Below are 16,609 nucleotides of genomic sequence, written 5' to 3'. Positions count from 1 at the left end.
GAGCGGCCCAACCCTGATACACCAGAAGAGACTCCACACACAGTGCAGAGCTTCCTCTCTGGTCCCTGTGGGCAGACCACACATAACTCCAGTATGGAGGGCCCCCATGAGGGAACACCTTTCTCTGGTTTCCCCTCCACTAAACTGATTTCTTGACATCCACCTTTCCATGGAGACCATTTCTGATGTTCTGATGAGGCCTCAGTAAACAGTAGACGGATCAGTCGTCGGTCCAGCTTATCCTGTAAGGTCCTTCGGGTACGGCTCGTCTGTCACTTGTCCTGTTGGGGACGTCCCTCACACCACATCCACATACCAAAAAGAAAGAAAGCAGCTCGAGGCTGTCAGACAGAACTGTAGAACAGCTCCACCACAGCATTTAAGTCGTTCAAATGGAGGAAATGACTGATTTTCCTTTGGTAACAGGAGCTGTGAAGGTAATGAGCCTCATTAAGCAGCATGCATCAACTTTAAATGATAAATACAACACTGATCGGGTTCTAAGACTTTATTTCCTCTGGTTGATGCTGTATAAACAATGTTGATTTAAGGTGATTTAAGGACCATCTCAGCCAAGGATCACACACTGCATCACATACGTGTTTTAACAGGATTCATACATACACATTTCAGAATCACTTCGGAGAAGACAGATGAGCGCTAAATGACACGTTCAGCTATATAAACAAACCAGCAATACCATCATTGATCAGCGTTTACATTCTTCAGATACAGAAACAGAAACGTTCCCTCCACACAAAATAGTCCCCCTCCCAGTTAATTTCACAAAGCCAGCACGACTGATTCACCAGTTTGAACTTTGAAGAAGTGCTTGTTGGTCCGCTTCCACCTCCATCCATTGTAGCTCTTCATGCTTTACTCCTTCAGCCAGGTGAGCAGTTGAGGTGTGTAGTAGGTGATGATGATGTCAGCGCCTGCATCACAAATCAGGAAAATTTGTTATCATCTGATCAGGTTATATCTAGTCAGGTGAATATGTTTATAGTGACAAAAACGGAAAGAAACACTAAAAAATATTCATTTATAACCCAAATCAGAAAGAACTGGAATCATAAGGAAAGTTTCAGTAATACATAAATATATAGATGAATGAATAAATTTATATATTTATGTAAATAAGAAGCCTTAAATAAACTAAAATAAAAATTAAACTACACGCATATAAACTAAATGATTAAACCCAGCTAAATTAACAATAAATGGAACTAAACTAAATAGAATAAAAACTAAGATAAACTAAAAAATAAGCTAAAATAAAAACTAAACTAAATAAATTAAACTCAACTAAAATATAAAAAATTAAACCAAACAAAATAAAAATTTAGACAAACTGAAAATAAACTAAAATAAAAAAATAAACTACACTAAAATAACAAAAAAATTTAAATAAAATAAAAATTGAAGTTTAAATAAAAAATATACTTAAATAAAAACTAAACTAAAATAAAATAAATTACACGAAACTGAATAAAAAAAAAATAAAAAAATCAAACTAAAGTAACAAAAAAGTTAAAAACTAAACTAAATATTCAAAATGAACCGCAACTAAAATAACATGTCATTCTGACATCATAAAAAAGATGAATACATGTAACTTTAGCATTAAATAAAACTAAACCTTTAATGTAATGTTGTGTTGAATCTCATTACATCCCGCGAGCGGAACAAATCTCAACTCTTGCGTGCCTAAAATGCACATTTTAAGTCATTATTCTCCAGACATGAACTTTATTTAAACATGTCAGGCTTTAACTAGAGGTTTGAACTTTCTGTGTGGAGTTTGGATGTTCTCTCCGTGTGTGTGTGGGTTCTCCTCGTGTGTGCTTGAGTTCTCCCCGTGTGTGCGTAGGTTCTCCCCGTGTGTGCGTGGGTTCTCCCCGTGTGTGCGTGGGTTCTCCCCGTGTGTGCGTGGGTTCTCCCCGTGTGTGCGTGTGTGGGTTCTCCCCGTGTGTGTGTGTGTGTGGGTTCTCCCTGGCATTCTCCCACCATCCAAAGACACGTATGGTACGTTAATTACATGGTTAATTGTTCACTTATTACGTGCAAGTCGCTTTGGTTAAAAGTGTCGGTCAAATGACTGTAAAATGGATTTCTCTTGGTTTAAAGCTGAAACCTGACAACTCCTCCATTATGGAGGGCCAAAAACAAATTAATTAATTAATAATGAGAAAATCTTTTTTAAAAATTAGTTTATCCATTTATTTATCATTTTTTCACTAACTTTATTCTTATTCCCACATTGTTTATTTCTGCAGTAATTTGTTTTTTTTTTTTACACTTTTTTTTTATTTCCACATTTTTTTTCATGTTCATTTCTTAAATTTCCACATCCATTCATTTTATTTCCACCTTTATTTTATCTACATTTTCACTTTATATTATATAATATTATATATAATTTTATATATTATATATTTTCCCACTCCTCACATATTTATTTTAAAAATAAATATTATTTATTTATTTGTTTATTTTTAAGGCAGGTTTTATTATTATTTTTATATTTAATGATAGATGTTTTGATTTGACGTGTGGTTGAGCTAAATTCTTGCATAATTTTATTTATATTTATCCGTCTGATGGGAGAACGGGTTTATCTCGCCTCTGGTTGTCTGTGAACACGTCAGCAGTGTTTTAATAGCTGAATAAAATAAAAACATCATCCTACCTCATAATAAGTAACTTTGTCTGTTGCCCTTCAGCATTAAACTCTATCTGTGTTCTGCTACTACATCAGCTAAAGACTTTATTTACCCTGTAGAGAAACAACCCTGTTTTTATGGTGCAGTAACACCCCTCCTGCCTCGCCGCTCACCTGCCCGGCGGAAGGCCGTCATGGCCTCCATCACAGCAGCCCTCAGCTCAAACGCTCCGGCCTGCGCTCCGTGCCACATCATGGCGAACTCTCCCGACACGTTGTACACAGCCAGGGGGTGAGAGGGGAACTGAGGACACACACACACACACACACACACACACACACTGCTTTTCTTTCTGTGTGTCACTGCAATCTCGCCAAATCTCTCAGGAAAACCAACCAGCCGCTCACCTTGTCTTTGACCTCCCTCACAACGTCCAGATACGGCAGACCCGGCTTCACCATCAGCATGTCCGCTCCCTCCCTCACGTCTCTCTCCTGCAGAGCAACAGTTAACCTCTCCAAAACACTCGCTAACCAAACGCACACACAAACCTACTCACCACGGCACGAACGGCGAGCCCTCTTGCTCCAGGAGGCAGCTGATAGCAGCGCCTGTCTCCAAATGCAGGCTTTGACTGTGCAGCATCCCTGCAAGCAAACACATTGGAGACGTGAAGCGTTTTGTTACATTAAAGCTGCGTTTCAGTCATCCGATGACACCTGCTAGCCTACCTGAAAGGACCGTAATAACAAGAGGCAAACTTAGCGCTGTAGCTGAGCACCGAAACCTGGATGGGAAGAGAAGAAGAAGGTTTTTTTTTTTTTATAGCACATTCACATTTCTTTACGCTGCAGGGGTTTTCATCAGATTTACCTTGTTTCCCAAACCATTGGAGAGCAGCGCTTGTTTTATGGCTCTGATCCTTCCGTCCATCATGTCGGAGGGAGCGATGATGTGACAACCTGCATGCAGAACGTTTTAAATCCAACCTGTTTGACTGGAACAAGCTTTTCATCCTTATTTCTGTCATCTAAAACAACATTAATCTGAAATAAAGTCAGCCTGTCAGGTCTGGCATGTAAAACAGAGAAAAGCTTTTATATTTTATTAGATATTTTTAACTTGGTGCCATTAGAAACGACCGTTTTCATGCACATCATCCGCTTCCAGGTGCTGCTGCTGACTGTCGGCTGTCTGTACAGGTGCATCGCGAAGAAGCTTTTTACCATCAGAAACATCAAGAGAACGAAAAGTTTAGTCTCCCAGTAAGACCAATAGAGACTCCTCCATCATTCATCTCCAGTAGACTGGATTACTGTACTGGTCTTTTAACAGGGCTTCCAAAAAAACAAAAGAGCTTTAAACATCTGCAGCTCATCCAGATGCTGCTGGAGCTTTAACTGGGACTAAGATCTGAACACTTAACACCAGAACCAGTCTTTACACTGGTTTCCAGTCAGTCATAGGATAGATGTTACAACCCTACTTATGGTTTACAATCCCAGAACGGTTTCAGTCAGGATTTCAGCTTACTACGCAGGCTTAGCAGGGCGTCAGCGTCTGGTCTGTTGACATTTCCGGCTGCTACTCGGATCCGCAGCGGTTCGTAGCGACTTCGCTCACAGCAAACGGCTCTTTAATGCTGACTAGTCTCACGTGTGCCGTTTGAATGAGTCACAACAACTGGAGAAAGAGGTGTGAGATCCTACAACATACTTGTATCGACCACGGCAAGAAGCGGACCGACTGTTGTCTGTCATCATTAACCAGTGGTTCCAATATTATTTGTATTATTTATGTTTACAAATCTGTACAAGACTAGTTCCACACATATTTATTGTTCAAGTATAATGCACTACACATTAGGGCTGTGAAGATAATGCTTTTGTCCCGATTCGATTCGATTCTGATTTTTTGGGAGCCGATGTGATTTAAATTGCGATTCTCACAATTCTTTGATATTGCTGATTTTTGTAGATTAAAAACAAAAAAAATGTATAAAACTTTTTTTTTTGCAAGTCATTTTTCTTGATTTCAGTAAGGAAAAAACAACACAGTAGCCAGACCATTATTCTGCTGCTGTAATGCACAAGAGGACAAGTCAGAAGATCAATAAAGACAATAAAATAAAAATCTAATCTTTTAGTAGTTTGGTTGGTTTCTTCCAACTGAGCTGCTGCATCTTGCTGCGTAAATACCATGTTTTTCAACGTAGCTAATTAGCCGTTGCTAACTAGTCGTAGCTAGCTAGCCGTAGCTAACTAGCCGTAGCTAGCTGCTGCAAATGTCAACACAATTCAGGAAATGGGCGTGGCAAAATTAGGTCAACACATCTGGGATCTTTTCAGAGATTATAAACCTGTAAAGTTCTTTGATCCAAAGACTCAGGTCAGCTAGACCAGACCAGAATCTAGACCAGAGACCAGACCGGAAAACAGACCAGAGGCCAGACCAGATTCCAGTCCAGACCAGAATCTAGACCAGAGACCAGAGTCCAGACCAGACCAGAAACCAGAGTCCTGATCAGAATCCAGACCAGAGACCAGACTGGAGTCCCGACAAGAGACCAGTCCAGACCAGAGACCAGACCAGAAACCAGACCAGAGACCAGAGTCCAGACCAAAGACCCGACCAGAGACCAGTCCAGAGACCAGACCAGAGACCAGACCAGAAACTAGACCAGAGACCAGTCCAGAGTCCAGTCCAGAGTCCAGTCCAGAGTCCAGTCCAGAGTCCAGAGTCTACCTTCGTCTACCTTCACTTCCTAATCCAGGCCTACACTCCACAGCTACGTTCCACCAGTGAAAGACGCCTCGTGTTACCACCACAATGTGAGACTAAATCACCAGCCAGACTCTTTTCCTCTGCTGTGCCACGATGGTGGAATGATCTCCCAAACTCTGTCCGCTCTGCAGAGTCCCTGTCTATTTTTAAGAGCAAGCTAAAGACTCAGCTCTTCAAGGAGCACTTCAACACTTAATATAGCTACATTTAGTGGAAAGTTGGAGAACTTAGACCAGTTCTTTGCAACAAACTTTATGGTATTAATTCTTTGTATTATAACATAGGTGATATTCTGGGGTGGGAAGGGAGTCAACAAAAAAAGAAAAAAAAAAACAAACCAAAAGCCTGTAGCACTTCATGGAAGGATCTGCGTCCAACTAGACAGTCCACCAGCACCAGACCAGAAACCAGACTAAAGATGGAGAAGCAGCATTTATCTGTTATTCTGCAAACAAGTGGAACAAACTGCTGGTGGAGATGAAACTCTCACCACATGTAGAAACTTTTAAATCCAGGTTGAAACATTTTGTTTCTCATGCACCTGCATGAAATCTGCACATAACTGTTAACCTTTCTTGCCCTTTTTGCTGATTTTTGCTATTTGTTGTTGCCTTTTACAACTTTATAATGCTTTCTTTGCACCATCTGTAATGTCTCTCATGTTTTATGTTAAGAACATTTCATGTGCAAGACAATTAAACTTGCTTTGCTTAAACCTTAAAGTCGCATCAAATGTTATCGCAGCCAAAGTTACTTTGTTCGTTGCTGGAAAAGAGAACTCAGAGAAAACCTTGTTTGCAATTTTCATGGAAAAAATTCAATGAAAACTACTTAAAATGTACAATTAAAAGCATTCAGTTGCATTTATATTCTGGATTACTCTCCCTGAAAGGGTTTGGTGAGTGGAGATCCTGATTGGATGGTGACTTTAGGAATCTACCAGCCACACTAGCTTTTGGTCAAAAAATGTTCATTTAGAGCAGGGATGTCAAACTCCAGTCCTCCAACACAGCTGATTCACATCAAATGGATCCAGCGGCTTCTTGTCAACGTATTTATGAATTTCATTCAGGCGTGTTGGAGCATGGAGACAACTAAAAACCAGCAGGATACCGGCCCTCGAGGACTGGAGTTTGACACCTGTGATTTAGAGCCTTGACTGTAATCACAGCATGTGCATCATCAAGATCGCTGAAACTTTGTCTTGCATGGACAAGCAGACGTGTATTAATGACAGGCATCTTTCCACTTAGAAGTTCTACTCCTGTTCAGGTTCTACAAATGACGAGCATGCATGGAAGGTGGATTAAAACCTTTGGTAATGCACCTGAGAGTAGGATCAGATATTTAAGGGTTTTTTATTTATTGCAAGTTATAATCAAAATATTAAAAAGTATGTTGTGCAGCCTTGATATTAATGAACACAGTTATGTGCATGTAAAGCAATACATCTACATAGAGGGAAAAATTCAATTCACCAGCTCGTGCATAGGCCAGGGCTACTTCTGCCAGGCGTAGACAGCTAGCGTCATTGTTCAGAGTGCCGTCATCATTCAGGATACCTAAAGGTTAGAAAGAAAAAAAAACAGATAAAGACATGAAGTATATCATTATACATGTCATTGTACAGCGATTTTGTACAATGTAAACCAGCAGAAGGGAGACACCGACCACAATGTCCATGTGACGTGTAGGGACACAAACAGACGTCGCACGCCACCAGCAGCTCCGGGAACAAAGATCGGATTTTTTTAACTGCCAGTACAGCAGGCGTGTCGTCCGCGTCGGCACCTGAACCCCTGTCATCCTTGTGAGAGGGCACAAAAAGACAATGAACTCTCGAATATGTGGCTCTAAATCCAACCGTGTTTCTATAAGAGACTCCATTCTGCTGGTTTCAGGTCTGTCGTCAGACTGAAACCAAGCTGAGGGAATTTGGTGCAACTTGGTGCAGCAAAACCTGCAGCAAAACAACAGCTTGCATGCAGAATATTTAGGAAAATCTATCTTTATTTGGAAAAAAAAAAAAAAAAAGCAGCACATTGAAATATTTACAAGAAAATACAACATTAAGACAAGTTTTTTTCTTAAGTTTTTCTGTTACAACGTATGAAAATAGTCTCTGCTGTGTTCAGGGGGGGGGGGGGGTTAGAAGCAGGTCTGCTGTTTTAGCAAAGACATACCTTTGCTATTTTTGCCGGGACGCCAAAAATCAGCACGCATTTCAGGCCATTCTGCACAAGCGGCTGCAACATCCCCTCCAGCTTGTTCACCCCATATCTATAAATAAAACCCCACAAACAGGAGCTGTTATGGAAAAGTAAGGAAAAACTTTTTCCTGACATCATAGTGTTTGAAAGTTTATGATCTAAATGCATGAATATGAGTTTTTGCTGTGATGAAAGACAAAATAAGTGTGCACACATTTGCAGTTTAGTTTGCGACGAAGGTCTAACGGACTGTCTTCTTATCTAAGTCAAGGTCCAGTGTTTGGCTCTGGATCCGCCCTTCCTGACTGCTTTTATCTGACGACAACACCCTTAATTTGTGGAAAAAAAAAAAAAAAAAAAAAGACTAGGGAGTCACTCTTTTATTAATTTATTAATTGAAGGGCAAACATATCAGCAGTCCTGTTCCCGGGATCAGATTTAGTAAGTTTAGGTCCTAACCTTGCCTGTCCTGGTAGGCTGCCAATAGGCTCCACCGCATCTGGACTGTCTCTGGAACAAAGAGAGACACAGAACAAGACTCAAGTCTTAAATAATGTTGTAACAATTTGCCAAAAGAATCATTCAGAGTCCAGATTTGACAGTGAATGATCCAGGTCGGAACAGAAAAAGGTCACTCACGTAATGAAGATTGGGTAGATGAGATTGTCAGGTTTCAGACTGGCTGCACATGTCTGCCAGTATCTGAGTGTTGGGTGGAAATAACCGCTGTGGATGACTGACTCTGCTGGGGTCTGCATCTTTACCCTCCAGGATGAGGGCTACCTAAGACAAAACAAGCAGATTGGTATGGAGAACCGGTCAAATTTATGTTTTGTCTTCTCTCATAACCAAAGACTAAGTCATCCGCAATCTTGTGCTTCAGCTCAGTCAACCTTAAAACGGAGCAAGCATGCGTGGCGTTGCTTTTACAAACAGCAGCCTGGCACCGTCTCCCTGCAGAGACAACACACCGCAGGCGTCTTCTATTGAATAAGTCAGTCCAGTTCTCATCAATGCTCACACACACACTTTCTTTGTATGGGCCCATAATGGAGGGTGAAAGACAAGAAGCATTGACACACACACACACACACACACACACACACACACACATCTCATTATTGTGATCATGTAAGAATTTCTGTCCAAATAAAAGTATTTTTTAAGCCTTTACACACACCAAACAGTTTGCCTCATATCTTTAATGAATAGAGGTGAAATATAATTAATTATCTGAAATAAAACAAGTACATTGATTTATGTATTTTTTATTAAAGCAAATCTTTACCACAGTATTAAAATAAATACTACTACTTTTTCAGGATAAACTGGACTAGGATCATTTTATAGCTGATTCCACCAGAAGGAACTTAGTAAGACAAAGCTGAAGGACACTACAAATTAATCACGTTATTTTAGTATTAAAGAAATAAAATTATAAAATTCTTTGCACATATTATTAATGATAAACTGGAACAAAAATAAAATGACAAGATTTGCACTCCTAACAGGATCTGGTCACACACTTATCGGACCAATGCGAATCTAAATAAGACACAAAGTTGCAGAAATAAATAGGAATTACAGTAACGCATGGGTGAACTTGAAATCAACAAATGTCCTATGATTATAGACCAGAAGATTAGCAACCAACATTATTACATGACATTTTGTCACATTGCCAAAGAAATTTACACACGCAGAAAGTATTTAGATACGGACTGTAGCAACATATCTCAATACTATCCAACTTTACGTAACTAATATATTAGTCAGTATTCAATAACTATAGCAAAAAGTTGATAAATATTACATGAAGACAACGTGCTCACCTCTGCAGAAGGAAGCAGACTTCAGTTCAGTCAGCTCTAATGTCTCTTCTTCTCTGGTTTTCCTGAAAGACATTCTGATTCCGCCTCCTACCGACTGAAATGTTGTTATTACTATATTTTAAATAAGCTGTGATAATATTTTTGCAAAATAAAATATAAACTTTGTGTAGATAGATAGATAGATAGATAGATAGATAGATAGATAGATAGATAGATATTTTACTTTATTTTATTTTATTTTATTTTATTCAGACAAATTAACACAATTTAATCAACAGGTTAAAAATATACATATATACATACATATACATATGCATTATTTTTATTATTATTTTCGGACTACAATAAAATATATATATATATATATATATATATATATATATATATATATATATATATATATATATATATATATATATATATCAACACGCACGACCTATTTATTTGTTTTTTCTTTTTTCAACTCAATTAAATTAAAAAACAGTGTTTTATATTACTAAATTATATTTATGCAAATTTCTAGTTATTATTCCTTTTTTAAGTCTCCAGTTATTTGAGTGACAGTTGTAAATTCAGCCTTTTCTTTAATAAAAGGGGATGAATACATATGAGCACAACTGTATACTGTACATATACAGTCTATGGTCCAATCATAGACTGTTTATATACTGTATCTAGACAGTCTGTCTTCCAATCGCTTCCAATCTATGCTTATCGGCTACCGTATAACTCAGGTTCGCTCTTCTCGCGATATCTTCATCATTTAGGACTAAAGCAGAAGCTACGATGTTAGCATCCTCTTAGCATTGTTTGTTCTGACAGGTTCGCTACTAACGAGATGGAGAAAAAGAACACCCGATTGTTTTTATGGTAAAGTAACATATTTATTTTTACAGAAATACATTTTAATTTGTGTTTGTGATCAGGGGTTTAGCATGATATCTGTGCTTAGCATGTAGTAGCATTCTGGTAAAAGGGAAGCTATCATCGACGCGATTTTAAATTGACATAAACATACAACTTTTATATGAAATAACTTTGAATTAGTTATTATCTGAGGTATAACAATAACAATAGGTTAAACTAAGAATAATAGGTGATGTTAAAGGTTTATTCTTTTGAAAATTGTTTATGAATTGTCACCTATTTGATTGAATAAATGCAACACTTTTTGTCTTCTTTTCTTTTGTCTGTCTGTTTCCAGTTTGTTTTAGGACCCAGTGTAAGATTTTCATTGTCTTTAAAGCCTTAAATTGTTTGGCTCCCTCGTATTTGTCAGAGTTGTCACATCAACATGCTCCAGCCAGGACTCTTATGTCCTCTAATCAACTTTTACTTCAGGTCCCATTGGCCAGATTAAAATCCAGGGGTGATGGAGCCTTTTCTGTTTCTGCTCCTAAGATATGGAATAACCTTCCCCTTCACATCAGATCTGCTCAATCTGTCTCTGATTTTAAGTCTGTCCTGAAAACCCACTTCTTTGTGCTGAGCTTTTTCTTTGTGTATTTTATAGGGCTGTGACAATATGCTTTTGTCCCGATTTTTTTGGGTGCCGATTTGATTTAAGTTGTGATTCTCACAATTTTTATATATTGATGACTTTTGTAGATTAAATACAAAACAAGTGTATAAAACTTCCTTTTTTACTCTTCATTTTCCTTGATTTTGATAAGAAAAACACAGTAGCCGTACCATCATTTTGTTGATATAACACCCAAGAAGACAAGTTAAAAGATCAATAATAACAATAAAAATGACAAAAATTTTATAATGGATTATTTTTATTTATTTATTTTTTTTAAATTAACAAAAAATCTATTTTAAAATTATGAAGCAAAAAAAAAAATCCAGATTTTTTTATTTTTAGTATTTTTTTTATTTTTTTTAACTTTTACTTTAAATGTTTGTTTTGTGTTCAGATTTGATTTATATTTTAATTGCAGTGTTTAATTTTAAATTGTGCAGTGTTGTTTGTTGCTTTATTGTTCAGCACTTTGGGCAGCTGCTGCTGTAGAAATGTGCTATATAAATAAACTAACGTGAACTTTTTTTCTAATACTGTGGATTTATAATCATGATAAATGAAGGGTCTCTTGTTTACATCCTCTATTATCCTTTTTAGGTTGGATGTGAAGATGTAGCCAGCAGTGGGCCATCTCTGCGGTACCCAGAGGCTCCTGTCCCAAGATAATCACCCTCCTCCACTCCGAGCCTAGAGTAGCTCAGCTCCTAACCAGGGCTGCCCAGTGCCCAGGCTTGGTCGTCCTCAGATACTCCGTCCCCACTAAGAAGACCCCACTGACCCCAACCATGCTGTTCTCTTTAAGGGAACTGGTCCAGTGGCTGGGCTTTGCCACCTTTGAACTTTTTCTCCACCTGCTGGCTTTGTTGGTCTTCAGCATGCTGGTTGCTGTGCGGGCTGACCTGCTTACCCCCAATCTGAGCTGGTGGCTGGTGTTTGTCCCGTTGTTTGCTGCAGACGGCCTCAGCACCTACTTTACGACCATCGTGTCCATCCGACTTTACCAAGAGAACGAGAAGCGCCTGGCAGTGCTGAGGCTCCTTTGGGTGCTGACGGTGCTCAGCCTGAAGCTGGTGTGTGAGGTTCTGCTGTGCCAGAAGCTGGCTGAGCAGGAGCAAGCCAGAGACCTCTGGTATGGCCTCATTGTCTCACCACTCTTCATCCTGCTGCAGCTGCTCATGATACGAGCATGCCGGGTCAACTGAAGAGAGGCCAACTTTAGTGGAAGTGCTTTCACATCACCAACAACACAGGATCAGAAAGCAGTCTCTGTCTGCCATTTGAGATTTAAAGCAAAAAAGTGGTGTTATTTTTCTTGTGGCTCATTGCCATCCTTTTTTTTGGCAAAAGAAGAGGAAGAAAATTAATGTTCCATTGTACACAACAATTAAGTTACTCTTAAGATCGGCAGGATGTTTGTGTTTTGCATGTGTGCGTTATTAAGATGCAGTATTTCTACTTGTATTTTCAACACTAACAAATGAATTGTTGCAATTTTCCACCTTTTATTAGGACAAATACTTGCAAAACATGTCAGATTCAGGGGTGGGTTGGGAACATAGCAGTGCCTCCACATTGTGCAATCAATGGTAGACAATGAGCCATAAAGAAAACACATACTAGTTATGTTTCAATGCACGTGTAAACAGAACATAAAGTTTTAATAAACTAGTGAAACTTTCTCGCAGTAATGATCGGGGCAGTTTTTGAATCCCACAAAGCTGCTGCAGCTTTATTTATATTTTCTGCCCAGAATAAGATGCTGCTTAAGAGCGAGAAAGGTTTACTGCCTGTTGCTGGGAGTGTCGTAATGCGCAGAAAGAAACTGTTTCTGAAACCTGTCGGCTCTTTTTTTTTTTTTTTTTTTTTTTTTTTTCCTAGTACAGAAGAACAGAATGTGATTTCCGTGAGCAGTCGATTGTGTGCACACATTTTCCCTTAAGAGTTGCTGTTTTATTTTCACAAAGTGTAATGTACTTGATTGTTTTTTTTGATCCTACTTTGTATATGTACTGCATGTATTTATGGCCTCGTTTTAATTTAATTCCTGATGTGAAATTTTGTGTGATGTATATGTTGAACTCTGAAAAAACATTCAAAAATTCTTATTAATGTTATGTTTTTTGGTTTTTTTTTTTTTGGCTATAGCGCGTCTGTTGTCTTCTGTTTAAACATGTAAATATAAAACATTTAACCAATGTTGTCTAATGAAAATGTAATTGGTGTAGTGGCGCGAAGTGGCCACCAGGTGTCGCTGCTACTCCTGTAAAGGGGCGAGGTGTACAACAAGGAAAAACAGTAAGGTCCAAACTTATTATGGACTATATATCTATACTTAGCTTTATTGTTTTAAAGTAGTAAAATATTCTAAATGTTCTTTTTAACTGTTTAGTTTCTGTTTAGCATTTACTAATGGTAGAGTAAGTTCTTTTTTTTTTTTTTGTCAACAAACACTAACTTGAATCAGTAAATCTGGATATGAATCAGATAACTTCCCACCTCTACGATGCCGAGTCATCAACCAAATCCCTTAAAAATACTTTGCAGTACGTTAACTTCCGTGTATTTCTGCAAGTTGGTCAGATTTTTATCTCTATATAGCCTGTAAAAGACACGCCAACAAGGAAATAATTCACGTTTGACCCATTTACCTCGGCTTGAACATCATCTTTATTTGCGGTCTTTAAGGAAGCTGGGTGTTATTATGGTGATAAATATTTAATTAGTTAGTGTAATCTCTTCTTGTATCCAGGATGGAAAATGCTCAATAATCAGGTGTCGGCATCCAACCAAATTCCTAAAATGTAACACTTCATCCTGATTAAGCGTCATTTATAGTCACAGTATTCAAACAGACGGCTAATGTTAAAAAGGAAATCTCTGCAAAATAAGATTTCAGCGATTAAAATTTTGCGAACGAGTCAGTTTTCTATTTTTAATAATTTTATCTTGTAGTTCTTGCTAAATGTATGCTTTAATGGATTGGTAATTGTTTGTAAACCTATAGTCAGTGTATATTAAACACAAAAATTGCATTCATTCTCTAAAAGTACTAATTGATGTGTAAAGCTGAAACGGCGGGTTAAACTTGAACGCAACCCTTTTGATTGACAGGTTATCTCTACCCATTCAACAATAGAAAAGGGTGAAGAGGCGTGGCTTAAAATTATTTAGACCAATCAAACAACAGGTGGGATTGCCGAAAGCCCTGCGTAAGGGGCGGAGCTGCATTCAGGGGCTGTTGGGGAGAAAGGAAACCAGGCTGTATGATAACGAAGGAAGAGGAGAGAGGAGGAGAGAGAAAACAAGGGAAGGTGGGGATGAGTGTGTGCGTGTGCTGATCAGTGCTGGAGGTACATCCAGAGCCGGATACAGCTTTTACAGCCGCACCGGACAGCGGCAAGACCGCCTCGGAACCTGCCTCATTTCTCCTGAGAAACCCTCCGCAATGTCTGGCGGGGGAGAGGTACGCGTCCTTCGCCAAGAGTCCGGGCAAGAGAGCCCGAGGATGCCGGCCTGGAAGCGTGAAATCCTGGAGAGGAGGAAGGCGAAGGGCGGCGGTTCTGGGGGAACCGGCACCCCGGAGACCAGCCCCGGCGGTGCGGGCTCGCAGCGGCTAAACGGCGAGCTGACGGGAAACGTGAACGGCAGCAGCGGCGGTGGAGCGACCGGAGGGTCCGGGCGGAACTACACCATCACCACAGCCAGTCAACACTTCAACAAAGAGCCACAACCGATGTCCGCCGACAGAACAACACCGAGGGAGGACGAGCAACACGAGAGCTTGGTGCTGCAGGAAAGTCTGGGGCCGCTGGAGGAGAACCCATTCATCAAGCTGGAGAAGGAGCGGAGGAGGCGACAGGACCGAGAAAACACCCCGCGCCCGGTTCAGCACATACTGGAGCTGTATGGCAGCGTCCCGGGGATACGGACCATCCGCGCGGAGAATATTATCATCATCGAATCAGATCCGGATTACTTTCCAGAGAGTGGAGGAGTTAAAACCAGGGCCGGTTGGCAACAAAACGGTGTGGATACCTATAGCTCATTGAATGACCTCCTTGACCGGAGAGGCAGTACTGTAACTGAGATCAGAGCCAAGGAAGTGGTCATTTATGACACCACGTTAAGCAAGAGTGAGGAGAACTTGAGCACCTTGGGCCGTCCGGATCATGAAGTCTCTTATGAGACATGTGAGGGTCAGGGTAGGGTTAGTAGGATCCTGCAGAAGTTTGACAGCAACTATGGAAAGCTGCAGAAGAAATCCCACAGCACAGAAAATCTGCTGGATCTGGATAGTAGTGCCAGTAGCAGGCCAAGACTTTGGCCCAAGCCACAGCCAGAACTGGTGCCAAAACCCAGACCAGGCCTATTGGTCAGTAGCCAGCCCTCATCACCAGTCTTCCAGGGTACTTGGTCTTCCAAACCAAAGCCACAGCCTGCTGCCTCTGATCTGAGCAGCCCACAGCGTCATCCCGGTGCCCCACAGTCTGTTTCGTCTTTCCGTCAGCGGTTTGAGGACAACAACGTCCACGGAGCAGCTGCCACCCCCAGAGATGAGCCAGACAGAGGACAGAACAAGCTAACCAGAGAGAGAGATTTGGAGGTGGCTGATGCACCCCCAAAACCTAAGGTGCCATGCTCTCCTGAGACCCGCCGTGCCCGTGCAGAGTCCCCATCCAGTCCTGTCTCATCAAAGGTCTTTCGCTCCTCTCCTGAATACGAGATCCATCCCTGCCCAAAGCCAGACCTCTCCCAGATCCCTGACGGGGACACTCAGGCTCGGGCCCTCGCGAACCTTCGACTGCAGTCCCGAAACTCCTTCACGGTGATCCCAAAGCGGCGTCTCGCTGCCTTGTCTGGATCAAGCAGCCCAATTCCACCTGGTCCTGTCAAGTCTTCCCCCTCACACCGAGCTTCAGAGGGGTCCACAGCAGGAGTGCCAACTTCCCTCTCCCCAACGCTCACTCCAACATCAGCAAAGAGGAAAGAGGAGAATCTGCAGGAGGAGAAGGAGGTGGAGAGGGTGGCAAGGCCATCCAAGCCAGAAGCATCTCCTCCAGCTGCCACAAGCCCTGCTTCTCCTCCACCCTCTGAACCTTCATCTCCAGCTCCAGCTCCAGCTCCCTCCTCACCCCCCTCTTCTCCATGTATTCCACCTTCACCCTCCTTTTCCCCTGCGCCATCAGACTCTCCTTCTTCATCCCCTTTCCCGTCTACCCCCTCCCCAGCTCCAGAGCAACCCAGTTCAGATCAGCTGCCAGTAACAAACATAGATGACATTGAGGTGGAGCCCCCGAAGCATGTCCCCTTTCCCAGCCCCATGGTGCAGAGGAAAAAGGGGAACACCTTCACCGTGGTGCCTAAACGTAGGGTGGAGCCTGACGCCCAGCCAAGCTCACCCGAGCCCCAGCCGGAACCCTCAAGCGAGACCCCACCTAGCTCCACGCCAACCCAGGCCCCATACTCTCAGCTGGGCACCCTGCTGAAGAAGCGCTACCCTGCCGTGGAAGAGATCGAAGTCATCGGTGGGTACCAGTCCCTGGAAAAGTCCTGCCTCTCCAAGACTGGCTCCACAGGCAAGAAAGTGAGTACAGA

The 16,609-nt window shown here is 41.1% G+C and overlaps 3 protein-coding genes across 3 annotated transcripts in view; 2 read left to right on the top strand and 1 right to left on the bottom strand.

Annotated features, from left to right (window-relative positions):
• Positions 1 to 501: 501 nt before the first annotated feature.
• On the bottom strand, positions 502 to 9,538 carry alad (aminolevulinate dehydratase). Its single transcript, XM_079257203.1, has 12 exons — positions 9,490 to 9,538; positions 8,297 to 8,440; positions 8,117 to 8,167; positions 7,631 to 7,727; positions 7,119 to 7,254; positions 6,926 to 7,009; positions 3,537 to 3,625; positions 3,395 to 3,450; positions 3,223 to 3,310; positions 3,071 to 3,157; positions 2,837 to 2,966; positions 502 to 935 (listed from the first exon to the last, which is right to left on the bottom strand). The coding sequence occupies exons 2-12, from the start codon at positions 8,413 to 8,415 to the stop codon at positions 877 to 879; spliced, it is 996 nt and encodes a 331-aa protein (XP_079113329.1). The 5' UTR covers positions 8,416 to 8,440; positions 9,490 to 9,538; the 3' UTR covers positions 502 to 876.
• Positions 9,539 to 10,256: 718 nt separating this feature from the next.
• tmem203 (transmembrane protein 203) lies at positions 10,257 to 13,057 on the top strand. The gene is made up of 2 exons (XM_079257205.1): positions 10,257 to 10,359; positions 11,612 to 13,057. The coding sequence occupies exon 2, from the start codon at positions 11,800 to 11,802 to the stop codon at positions 12,214 to 12,216; it is 417 nt and encodes a 138-aa protein (XP_079113331.1). The 5' UTR covers positions 10,257 to 10,359; positions 11,612 to 11,799; the 3' UTR covers positions 12,217 to 13,057.
• Positions 13,058 to 14,459: 1,402 nt separating this feature from the next.
• tprn (taperin) overlaps positions 14,460 to 16,609 on the top strand; it is a gene marked incomplete at its 5' end in the record, with an annotated part of 36,304 nt that continues 34,154 nt past the window's right edge. The window contains one exon of the mRNA XM_079257201.1: positions 14,460 to 16,598. Coding sequence (XP_079113327.1) covers positions 14,460 to 16,598 — 2,139 coding nt within the window. The remainder of the gene's footprint in view (positions 16,599 to 16,609) is intronic.

Source organism: Telmatherina bonti (genome assembly GCF_933228915.1).
Source record: "Telmatherina bonti genome assembly, chromosome: 17".
NCBI lineage: Eukaryota > Metazoa > Chordata > Actinopteri > Atheriniformes > Telmatherinidae > Telmatherina > Telmatherina bonti.
Note: the sequence above shows the minus strand (reverse complement) of the source record. Positions and strands in the feature narration are given on the sequence as shown.

Excerpts from the sequence above, each read along its gene's own strand:
- alad (XM_079257203.1), bottom strand. The coding sequence starts at position 8,415 with ATGCAGACCCCAGCAGAGTCAGTCATCCACAGCGGTTATTTCCACCCA. Across the intron at positions 3,626-6,925 it reads CCTGGCCTATGCACGAGCTG|GTTGTCACATCATCGCTCCC; the intron begins GTGAATTGAATT and ends TTCTGCATGCAG. Across the intron at positions 2,967-3,070 it reads TGAGGGAGGTCAAAGACAAG|TTCCCCTCTCACCCCCTGGC; the intron begins GTGAGCGGCTGG and ends GTGTGTCCTCAG.
- tmem203 (XM_079257205.1), top strand. The coding sequence starts at position 11,800 with ATGCTGTTCTCTTTAAGGGAACTGGTCCAGTGGCTGGGCTTTGCCACC.